General features: G+C 35.6%; 1 protein-coding gene across 1 annotated transcript; it reads right to left on the minus strand.

Annotated features, from left to right (window-relative positions):
* Positions 1-12,053: 12,053 nt before the first annotated feature.
* LOC142175281 (secreted RxLR effector protein 161-like) lies at positions 12,054-12,770 on the minus strand. Its single transcript, XM_075241866.1, has one exon. It carries the CDS (start codon positions 12,768-12,770, stop codon positions 12,054-12,056), a length of 717 nt encoding a protein of 238 aa, XP_075097967.1.
* Positions 12,771-13,151: the final 381 nt, after the last annotated feature.

Genomic DNA, 13,151 nt, shown 5'->3' on the forward strand with positions numbered 1-13,151 from the left:
CCGCACCTGCGGAAAAGCCTCCCAGGTGCGAGTTTTCCCTCGCCTGCCAAGCCTCGCATCTGCGAAAAATGCTCGCACCTGCGCGTTCGCAGGTGCGCAAATCATCCGCATCTACGGTCGATTTCCCCTTCCCTTTTCTGCTTCTACGCACAAAAACTCGCATCTGCGAGGTTCGCTCCTGCGAGCTACTGCCGCACCTGTGAGTGTCGCAACTGCGGCTGGCCAAGCGCAAGTGCGATTCTGATAGTAGCTGGGAGCTTCAGTTTTGGCTCCCAACTTCCAACTTGGTCCGAGCCTCGTCTGATTAACACTCGGGACCCCGAGTCCCCACCCAAACAGACCAACAGGTTTGAAATCATAAAACGGACTCGCTCGAACTCTCGGAACACGTAAGACAACATCAAATCTAATAATCATACCCTAAACCAAATTGATTCAAACTTAAGAATTTCAAGTTCTTCAATTTACTTCCAATGTACTGAAATATACTTAAACTACTCGGAATGACACGAAACTTTGCGTGCAAGTCTTAAATCACTATACGAATCTATTCCCAAACTCAGAATTCCAAACGGACTTCAATTACTCAAAATACTACTCCAAACCAAATTTTAAGAAGTTTAAACCTTCAAATAGTTAATTTTTACTATTAAGCGTCAAAACGCTCCCGGGTTATCCAAAACCTGATTCGGACATATGCCCAAGTCCAAAATCATCATACAAACCTATTGGAACCGTCAAATCCCGATTCTGTGGTCGTTTTCTCAAAATATTGACCGAAGTCAAACTTGGCCTTTTAAGGCTAACTTAAGGAATCAAGTATTCCGATTTCAACCCAAACGCTTCCAAATCCCGAACTAACCATCCCCGCAAGTCAAAAATTATTAAAAGCACATACGAGAAATTTTATTTTAGGGAACGGGGTTCTAAAAGTTAAAATGATCGGTTGGGTCATTACATTCTCCATCTCTTAAACAAATGTTTGTCCTCGAACGGATTTAGAATAATACCTGGAGTGCTAAATAAGTGTGGATATTTGCTCTGCATGTCCTCCTCGGCCTCCCAAGTCACTTCCTCGATTGGTTGGCCCCTTCGTTGGACCTTTACTGCAGAAATCCTCTTGGACCTCAACTGGCGAACTTGTTTATCAACAATGGCAAATGGTTCTTCTTCATAACCCAAACTCTTATTTAGCTGAACTGAGTTGAAGTCCAACACATGTGATAGGTCAGCATGATACTTCCAGAGCATAGATATATGGAAAACCGGATAAACTCCCGATAGACTGGGAGGTAATGCAAGATCATAAGCAACCTCCCCAACTCGTCTCAACACCTCAAATGGGCCTATAAATCTTGGGCTCAATTTGCCCTTTTTCCCAAATCTCATGATTCCTTTCATCGGCGAAACCTTCAAGAGAACTTTTTCACCTACCATAAATGATAAACCACGCGCTTTCTGATCCGCGTAACTCTTCTGCCTGGACTGTGCTGTACGAAGTCGCTCTTGAATCAACTTTACCTTTTCCAAGGCATCCTTTACCAAATCAGTACCATATAACTTAGCCTCACCGGGCTCAAACCATCTGATAGGTGAACGACATCGATGACCATATAAAGCCTCAAATGGAGCCATCTCGATGCTGGATTGGTAACTGTTATTATAAGCAAACTCGGCCAAAGGCAAGAAACGATCCCACTGACCTCCAAAATCAATCACACAAGCCCTGAGTATATCCTCCAAAATCTGAACTGTCCGCTCTGACTGCCCGTCGGTCTGCGGATGAAAGGCTGTGCTGAGCTCTACACGGGTCTCTAATTCACTCTGAACTGCTCTCCAGAAATGTGAAGTAAACTGAGGGCCTTTATTTGATATGATAGAAACTGTCACACCGTGCAACCAAACTATCTCCTGAATATAAATCTGGGCCAACCTCTCTGAAGTATACGTAGTCACAACAGGAATAAAATGTGCCGGCTTGGTCAACCTGTCAACAATGACCCAAACTGCATCAAACTTCCGCAAGGTCCGCGGCAACCTAACTACAAAGTCCATAGTAATTCGTTCCCATTTTCACTCTAGTATAGTCATCTGCTGAAGTAGGCCACCTGGCCTCTGGTGCTCATATTTAACTTGCTGGCAATCTAAACACCTAGCTACATACTCAACTATGTCCTTTTTCATTCGTCGCCACCAATAATGCTGCCTCAAGTCACGATACATCTTAGTAGCACCTGGATGAATAGAATACCAAGAAGTGTGTGCCTCTTCCAGGATCTTTTTCCTCAGTCCATCCATACTAGGAACACATAGACGATCTTGGAGTCGCACAACACCATCCGCTCCAATAGTAACTTCTTTGGAACCACCTCGTAGTACTGTTTCTCGAAGAACCATCAAGTGTAGATCATCATACTGACGAGCCTTGATCTGTTCAAATAGTGAAGACTGAGCTACAACACATGCAAGAACTCAGATGGACTTTGAAATATCTAACCTCACAAGTCTGTTAGCCAAGGACTGAATATCCGAGGCTAATGGCCTTTCCTCTGCTGAAATGAAAGCCAAACTACCCATACTCTCCGCCTTTCTGCTCAAGGCATCTGCAACCATATTTGCTTTTCCCGGATGATACAGGATAGTAATATCATAATCTTTTAGTAACTCCAGCCATCTGCACTGCCTCAAATTTAGGTCCCTCTGCTTGAACAAATGCTGCAAACTGCGATGATCAGTATAAACTTCACAGGACACCCCATAAAGATAATTCCTCCAAATCTTAAGAGCGTGAACAATCGCAGCTAACTCCAAATCATGTACCGGATAATTCTGCTCGTGGGGATTCAACTGACGTGAAGCATATGCAATAACTCGCCCTTCCTGCATTAATACACAACCCAAACCAACGCGTGAAGCGTCGCAATACACTGTATACATTTCCGAACCGGAAGGTAACACTAACATTGGTGCTGTAGTCAATGTTGTCTTGAGCTTCTGAAAGCTTGCCTCATAATCATTAGACCATCGGAACTGAACACCCTTCTGGGTTAATTTGGTCAAAGGTGCTGCAATAGATGAAAAACCTTCCACGAATCGACGATAATAACCTGCTAAACCCAGAAAACTCCAGATCTCAGTCGCTGAAAAATCCGAAACTATCCAAAAGTTATATAAAATAATTAATATATGTTCAATAATTCGAAATTCATCTATTAAATAAATTACCCTATCCAAAATGGTAAAATTTCTCAAATTCACCTCGGGCCCACGTGTCCGAATTTCGGAAATATTCGGATGGAAACGTTACCCATAATCTCAAGAACTTAAATATATAATTTCTATCCAATTCCATAACTATTTTTGTAGTTAAAATCTCATTTTTATAAAAATCTAGGTTTTAACCTAAACCCTTGATTTCTAAGATTTACTAGTTATAATCTACCTATAATCTATGTATTTAACTCAAGGAGTATGGACTTAACTTTCCTTTCAGTTGCTAGTTGAAATCTCCTCTCAAAAAGCTCCAATATCTCCCAAGAATGGAAGAAAATAGGCTCAAAATGAGTGAGCCCCGATTTTTAATACATTCTGCCCAACAGTCATTTTCGCACCTGCGGAAGAGGTACCGCACCTGCGGCTTCAGCACCTGCGGAAAAGCCTCGCAGGTGCGAGTTTTCCCTCGCCTTCCAAGCCTCGCATCTGCGAAAAATGCTCGCACCTGCGCGTTCGCAGGTGCGTAAATCGTCCGCATCTGCGATCGATTTCTCATTCCCTTTTCCGCTTCTGCGCACAAAAACTCGCATCCGCGAGGTTCGCTCCTGCGAGCTACTGCCGCACCTGCGAGTGTCGGCTGGCCAAGCACAGGTGCGATTCTGACAGTAGCTGGGAGCTTCAGTTTTGGCTCCCAACTTCCAACTTAGTCCGAGCCGCGTCTGATTAACACTCGGGATCCCCGGGGCCCGTCCGAACATACCAACAGGTTTGAAATCATAAAATGGACTCGCTCAAACTATCAAAACGCGTAAAACAATATCAAATCTAAGAATCATACCCTAAACCAAATTGATTCAAACTTAAGAATTTCAAGTTCTTTAATTTACTTCCAATGCGCCGAAATATACTTAAACTACTCGGAATGACACGAAATTTTGCGTGCAAGTCTTAAATCACTATACGGAACTATTCCTAAACTCGAAATTCCAAACAGACTTCAATTACTCAAAATCCTACTCCAAACTAAATTTAAAGAAGTTTAAACCTTCAAATAGTTAATTTTTACTATTAAGCGTCAAAACGCTCCCGGGTTATCCAAAACCCGATTCGGACATACGCCCAAATCCAAAATCATCATACGAACCTATTGAAATTGTAAAATCCCGATTCCGGGGTCGTCTCCTCAAAATGTTGACCGAAGTCAAACTTGGCCTTTTAAGGCTAACTTAAGGAACCAAGTATTCCGATTTCAACCCAAACGCTTCCAAATCCCGAACCAACTATTCCCGCAAGTTAAAAATTATTAAAAGCACATACGAAAAATTTTATTTTAGGGAACAGTGTTCTAAAAGTTAAAATGACCGGTTGGGTCATTACAGTTTCTTTGTTATTAATAAATTTAAAAATTATTTTTAAATGAATTATATTATTCTAACGTTGGTTTGCCTGGCAAGTGAAATGTTAGGCGCCATCACGGTCCCGAAGGTGGGAATTTCGGGACGTGACAATTTTCATTCAGACCCTTATTTGTATTATTCTAGTAGCTCGCGCACTTGTGACACCAGTTCTGGGATGATATTTAGACATCGCTATTATTATGGTTTACTCACTTTATTTTAGATTTTATTCCAGTTATTAGTTTCTTTATTATTAATTAAATTAAATTGTTAAAAAAATGGTTAAAATTATTCTAACGTTGCTTAACTAGCAAGTGAAATGTTAGGCGCCATCACTGTCCCGAAGGCGGAAATTTCGGGTCGTGACAAGTTGGTATCAGAGTATTAGGTTACATAGGTCTCACGAGTCATGAGCTAGCCGTTATTGAATATTGTTATAATATCGATAAACATTAGGCTTACCTAGTCCCTAAAACTAGATGCCTTCATGACATCCTACGGAGGGAGATTTGGATCGTGACATATCAAGAACGAATATTTTCGACGTTAGTATAAGTGCACATAAAAATAAGTTTTCTCCTTCTCCTTTTTCGAACCTTTTGCTTCTCGAGTACTTGGAATTTTTTTTATTTTTATTTTTTATCTTGATGAGTTAATTATGTTTTTCAAATTATAGGACGAGTGTTATGAATAGAAGAAGCAAAGGAAATTTTGCAAAGAATTAGGAGAAGAAAAAGATATCAAAGGGACTCCATAACTTCCCATGTCACTTTATTCTCCTTTTTTTTTCTTTCCTATTTTTAGTTTCTACCCCTTTCATTTCATATTTTCTTTTTATTTAATGGAAGACAATTTGTTAAAGTTCATAAGTTTTACTACTATCTAATCTAATACATTTTCTAATAAATATTATTTATGAATATTATTTAAATAATAATGAAAGGAGAGAGGAGTTACACAAGACCCAAGGTCTTAAATAGATATTTACTTTTTTTTTTGCTCTACACTAATTAATATTATTGATGAATAATATTTAAATAAAATATGAGAGGAGATACATAAGACCAACGGTCTTCAATAAATATTAGTTTTATGATAATTAATGGAGTATGAATTGTTAATATAACATTACCTCAACGTATTATGAAGAGGATTGCTCCTCTAGTAATTTGTAACTACAAAGCTACAAACTTTGTGATGCTTTAATTTGGATTTGTTTCTTTATTTTAATTTTTTGTATGTATTTTGTTATATGATTGGGTTTTGATTGTCGTGGTATGTACGTCTTACATTACATATGTTTTTTTATATTTTATACTATGAATTCTTTTATATATTAACCGCGCGAAGCGCGGATAAGTTAACTAGTATATTAATAAAACTAGTCTCTATAAGCTATAAGTGTGTTGCACGTAATTCCCTATCATATCAAAAAAGTTACTGTATTTAATATTTTTTACAATTATATTGTATTTATTTTATGAGGTATAAAAATATTAGTATTATGATCATATGCGTTAAATACTTCTTAATTTGAAAAAAAAAATCCTTAAATATATTCCTTTATTGCTTTTATCCTTGCGGTAGAACATGCTATGACTAAATTAAAATAACTCAAATAAATATTTAGCCCGTGACTATATGTCGTATTTCTTATTATTAATTTTCGATTCTAGCCCTTGGGACCTCATTCATTTTCATTGAGGTTCTGCACAAATCGTACGAGACAAGAAGTTCCACTCAACAAAGGGTGAGACTTCACAACTTTCCTTTCTCATGGTAGAAAAATGCTAAGTTGCTCGGACTCGGGTGCGGGTGTCCTATACGGGTGCAGATCTAGAGGTCAGATCCTTCATGATTTGAATTTAAAAATTTGGGGGTACGGATCCAAGTACGGATACGGGTGCGGAGATTCGACTAAAAATAATTCAATTATTTAAAAATAGAGTTATAAAAATATGTCTAAATTATGAGACATGTGAAAACTTACAAGGTATTCCGAGAAGGAGAAAATATTGAACAAGAGTAGAATTTTAGAAGGAGATAAAAGGAAAAGGACTGACATAGAAATTTATATATACAAGGTATTCCATTTTCTTCCATATCACCCTAGCTTTTGATTTGTTTTCAAAAATCATAGTATTTGTCCCAAATTTCTCCGTTGATTTTGGTCAAAGTACCCAAAATCGGTTGACCAGATCCGACACGGATCCCATACCCATACCCACACCCACGTCGTATCGACACGAGTGCGGCACTGAAAGTGAAGCGTCCGAGTAACTTAGAAAAAAAGAATATGACAAAATCTAACTCCTTGTATAACAAAAAATGCAACTTTTTTTTTGGTATTATTCTATTATAATGGTAGGACCAAGAGATAATCTTTTTATCTCTTAATTTCTTTTCCATAAATGATAACATAATTTAAGATGAATTGTAATAACTTTGAAAATTGATCACCAAGTGTAAGATATATAATTTAACAAATGTAGTGCTCCAATCTTCGCAAGGTTTTTTCCTACTTCATGGCAGTGTCTTGCAATGAAATTTCATAAGTAGTAGTAAATATTTTTACTATTATGTTTTCTTTTAACATAAATTATATATCTATTAGTTTGCAGAAGATAATTGATTAACTTTGTGATTTCAGTTCTTATAATTGATTAACTTTGTGATTTCAGTTCTTTCTCATCCTCTTCTCTTATTTTGTAAGTATATCCATATTGATTCATTTGTTTGTGTTGTTTTGAATACTTACTCTTTGTAACTTGCATATATTGTTTAATTTTCACTTGAACGGTACAACATATTCTTTCAAGAATAATAAGAAAAAAGGTTAACGTTATAATATAACTAAAACTAACAATCGTTTAATTAAATTCAAAAGAATTAAAGAATTTAACCTAAATCAAAATATTAACAAAAAGTTAAGAGAAAATCAGCTATAACTTGAATAATCCAAAATACTCAAACACACACACACATACTAATTGTTTATCGGTTTCCAATTAAATGAAAATTTTAAGTTTTTCTTTTAGTGAATATGACTCAGCAATTCTCTCTAAAATCTAGACCGTATATTTAACATTTTAAATTTCTTTTTACTTAAGTGAATAGCTCCATTTACATATAAAATAAAAATAAAATCATGGCTACAACAACAACAACAACAACAACATAGTATAATCTCACTAGTGGGGTCTGGGGAGGGTAGTGTGTATGCAAACCTTACCCCTACCCTGTGGTAGAGAGAGACTGCAATAAGAATGAAAAGTTAAATTCACCTTAAAATCTGCAATTGAAAAGTCAACACCATTAGCATCATAATCATATCATATTATCATATCATACTATATTACAAGTGTGAAACCCAAAGTTGAGAATTGAATTACCAAAATACCCATCAAAAACTAAACGACCATTTTACCCTTTTAACTCAATCTAATTCCTACAAGAGTTCCTATAAAAGTGAATAATTTCAATTAAAACATAATAAAAAATAGTAAATTACCCCTTTGAAAATAAATAAAGTAGATACATCGTATTAGGACCAACTCAAATTTGGTGATACTTAAAGTCCATTAAAACTTTAAAATACGTTGCGGGAGTTGAAACATTTCGCCAATTTCAAGATCTGTATTAACCAATTTGACATGTCTCTTCTCATATTCTTTCATCGTCTATCCCACACTTGCATTAGTTTTTATATTTTAGTCATTACTCCCTCCGATCCATAATAAGTGATTTTTTGGCCTTTTTTTTGTTGTCCAAAATAAATAATTTTTCCAGATTTTAAGAATGAATTTATTATTTTTTTCCTACATTGCCTTTGGAGTATATAGTATTAGAATATGTGTTAGGAGTATTTATGTGAAGAGATAGTAAATGTTAATATGGTCAATTTCATTGCTAATTAATGTTAAAAGATAAATTTCTTAATCTGTATGAAAATAACCAAAAAATTTACGAACCAGAAGGAGTACCAATTGAATTAATTGTCAAGCTTGGAAGAAAGAGAATATAGTGAGTTTTATTTTCTTTTGTTCGCCAACTTTTGCCATGACAGATGCTAAAGGAACATGCTATCTTCTTATACAAAAATCACCTGTCTTGGCCGCAAGAAATCATTATGGTTATTAAGATTTTAGACCTATTTCCACTTAATAATGAGGTATGCTGATCTACTACTAAAATTATTGCTAACATGATGGCTATTGGATCGACATGTATACGTTTTGATCGAGAATGTAATTATGTGTATATATATATTCGTGTAATAATTTTTTTCTTTTAGGTCTTCTATATACAGTTTGTTTCAGCTGCTTAGGAGCCTTTTTTTTCTTTAGAGGTTTGAACTCACTCTATACTTGCTACTTTTTAGTCATCTTGAGATAACTCTATTGGTTTGTTCTCATAGTACATTTTTCTCCTTTTTAAATGATAAAATTATTTTTTCCTTTTGACAAGGTGGGTTGCTTTGATGGTTAGCGTCCTCCACTTCCAACCAAGAAGTTGTGAGTTTGAGTCACCCCAAGAGCAAGGTGAGAGTTCTTGGGGGGAAAGATATCGAGGGTCTATTGGGAACAGCCTCTCTACCCCCAGGGTAGGGGTAAGGTTTGCGTACACACTACCCTCCCCAGACCCTACTAGTGGGATTATACTGGGTTGTTGTTGTTGTTGTTGTAAATGATAAAATTATTTTCTTATCTTAGATATGTCCAACTTATACTGGAGACTATGATTCTACCTATAATTTCAAGAGATTTACATATGGATTCTAAGACCTAAGTTCTAACATCATTTGAAGGTGAAATCTTGCACTAAAGATTAGCTAACTCAGTTATCTGATAGATTTTTCTTCTGATATGAAATTACTTTACTTTGCACATGATCAAGCTGCCGAGTAGCTATGGTTTATTTTTAGCCATTTTGCCATGACTATAGGAAATTTGTATCATTATTGTTTCTTTTTTGTTTTTACTAATTGCACAATCCAAGTAGCAGTTTCACCTCATATATAACAAATGAAAGTCTGCTTTGATTTATCTGCATGCAAAATCAAGATCTGTCTAAAATAGCTAAATGGAACATCAGCATCACCATAATAATCTAAGTTTATCCTTAACGAAAGTTCAAGCAATAGAACATCTATGCACTTTTGTGGAGTAAGGTTTCTTTCTTTATATTTTTTAAAGTTTTATTTTATAACTCAAATATTTATTTTTATATTAATATTTGTGTGATATTTTAAATTATTTACTAATCGATATAGGATATACGCGCAACACGCGTGTCCAGATACTAGTAATTAATATAATCAATTTGAGTTGCTTTTCTAAGTCATGAACACAAAAATCCTGTAGGAGTGGCTTAGTTTCGCTTGATCTTGCACATGATCTTCATGAGTTCATCCACCGGTTTTCTTATGCACACATAATTTTTATTTGCTAAATAGAAAGGAGAGTTTAGTGACCTATTTTTAAACATCTTGTGATTATTTGGTCTAGATAAACGAGGGTCTTTAATTCTTTTGAGTGAATAACTATGTCTCTGAAAAATAAGAGAATGTCTTACTTATAGAAATATTTAAGGCTATTTTGATCTATAGCAGTTTAATTCTTTGATTGTTGTCCACTTTTCCAAAACAAACTTTTGTAACACACAACACATTATCCATTCTATTAATAAAAAATCATGGTATTCTAATTAATGCAGGTACATTGTACGTGTTGCTCGCTATAGAATATTTCTCGAAAAATATTTTACTTTTATATTTATGTTATATTGTATATGTTTTGAAGAATAGAAGACAATCTAATTTCTTTTTGATGATGTATTTTGTTTTTTATTTACATTATGAATTTTAGGAACGAACATGTTAATCTAAACATATTAGATTAGTTTGTAAATTGTAAAACGAGAACTTACTTATTTTTCGTAAAGCGGAAGCAAAAACGGATTGAATCGCGACTGGAATTACTGGTCGGCGGTGATTATCACGGTGTGTTGGAACAACCCCCAATTTCACAGTCTAAACCCTTGTTTGGATTGAGAGAGAGAGAAAGAGCGCGTGGAACAATACTACTTCGAGAGTCTTTTTTTTATGTGTACACACTAAGTGTACTTATATAGGGAATATTAGGGTTAACTAATAACCCTATTGGGTCTTAGAGCACTCCTTATGGGTGGACCCAATATTTCCTACATCTCCCACTTACACATAATTAGAGTGCTCATCTAGTCTGAGAAACATATTCTCAACTCATCTCCTCAATCATTCATACAGGGAAGTAGACCGTGCGACCAGCATACTGTAAGAGCTAAGTGCTATACATCTGTTAGGAGTATATAGCCTCTCGTCGAGCGCAAACTTGCAAGTAGATCATAAGGTATGATGTACCCTAGATCATATAAATCACATTTGATATAGTCTCAAAATCTCATATATCATTATTTTTTGTATTCACAATCATAACTCATAAGTTATAATTGGTGCACCAGTGAATACAAATAAATGAGATTGCATCAATGATCTTCCTCTTCTCACGATCCCTTTAACATTAGTTTGACTGCTTTTCTAAATATGCTCCACTAGACCGAATCTGTGTACATGGTCTTTTAAAAACACACTAAGATAACTAACATGACACTAAGTCTCAAATATTTGATTGGAGTCTTTGAGGGTACAAAGTCTTGAGCCATCATAAAGGCTCTGGGTCTCACACAACAATAAGTTGAGAATGGACTTATGTTAACCCAATTGGTCGACATTAGCACACATGGTATGAAACATGTGCTACAACATTTTCTCCCTTTTTTCAAGGAGCGTATGTCTTTATCTCATAAAGGAATGTTGTACAGACAATATTTAGACATCATAAGTATCTAAATTTGAGTTCCTTGATCTACAAAATCATATTTAACTCACATCTGGCTCACAAAGTAGACTTGGTGAACGTCTTTCACCCTAATGACCTTATGTCATTGTTTAAGCGACATTCTGATTTTAAGCGAATAGCTCTCAAATTACCCTTATGATAATTTTGCTTAAAATCATGTCTTATCTCCTCACATAACTAAGATAAGGAGGCGGTTGCCTGTGTGAGAAGGCTAACCTCTTGTCTACCCGACATACTAATAAAAAAACTAAAAATAAAGAATGCACATAACATTCAGCATTAAAAATATGTATGTATGTAAATCAACTTTATTGATAGTTAGAGAACATCAGTTTTGTGAACACGAGAAAACAAATAACAAAATAAAGTATCTCATAGTCTACAAAAGCCTTGAGACCTAGTGTGTCTCACAAATGCATCTCTAGACAAAGTCTTGGTCAATGGATCTGCTAACATATCTTTTGTAGACACATACTTCACATTCACTACCTTGCGTCTAACCATGTCTCTCGCATAGTTATACTTGATATCTATATGTTTGGTTTTACAATGAAACTTTTGGGTCCTTGGTGGAGGATATTGCAGCCTCACTGTCATAGTAGACTAATACTGGTTCAGTATTTTCAGTGATATCCAACAAGTGCTCCAAGAAATTTTTCAACCAAACTGCTTCTTGTGCTGCTGATACGGGAACCACGTATTCGGCTTCCATCGTAGATAGTGATACACACGATTGTTTCTTACTGCTCCATGATATGGCGCCATCACTGAGTAAGAAAACATATCCTGAGGTAGACTTTCTCTCGTCTAGATCTCCTCCATGATCAGCATCATTGTATCCTACTAATCGCAGATCCTTGCTGCCTTGATAACAAAGGGCATAATCAGCAGTTCCCTTCAAATATCTCATGATCCTCTTTACTGCTTGCCAATGTGCTAAACTTGGGTCGGTTTGATATCTACTTACCAAGCTAACTGCTTGACAGATATCAGGTCTAGTGCACACCATATCATACATTAGACTTCCGACTGCGCTCCTATAAGGAACTCGGCTCATTCTTTCTGTCTCTTCAGGAGTCTTAGGACACATCTGACTTCCCAAGGTATAGCCTTTACTGATAGGAGTTTCAACTGGGCTACTATTTTGCATATTGAATCGTTCAAGAACTTTTCTAATGTAATTCTCTTGTGAGAGATACAATAGTTTCTTTGGACGATCTCTTGAAATCTTAATTCCAAGAATATATGCAGCTTCGCCCATATCTTTCATCTCAAATTGAGATGATAACTGTAATATGACTAAATTTTCATGACATTTGCCATGACATAATATCCATTATAACAAATTTGTGGTTCATGATATTTGCCATGACATAATATCCATTATAACAAATTTGTGGTTCATGATATTTGCCATGACATAATATCCATTATAACAAATTTGTGGTTCATGATATTTGCCATGACATAATATCCATTATAACAAATTTGTGGATCATGACATTTTCCATGACATAATATCCATTATTAGGCCAAGAATTTCTTGCTATAAATAGAGGAGTTTCTCCTCATTTGCAAACACACCAATTTAAGAGCTTTTCACTTTTGTCTTTCTTTCTCCTCCTTTATTTCATTATATAGT

Source organism: Nicotiana tabacum, chromosome 21, assembly GCF_000715075.1.
Source record: "Nicotiana tabacum cultivar K326 chromosome 21, ASM71507v2, whole genome shotgun sequence".
Lineage (NCBI taxonomy): Eukaryota > Viridiplantae > Streptophyta > Magnoliopsida > Solanales > Solanaceae > Nicotiana > Nicotiana tabacum.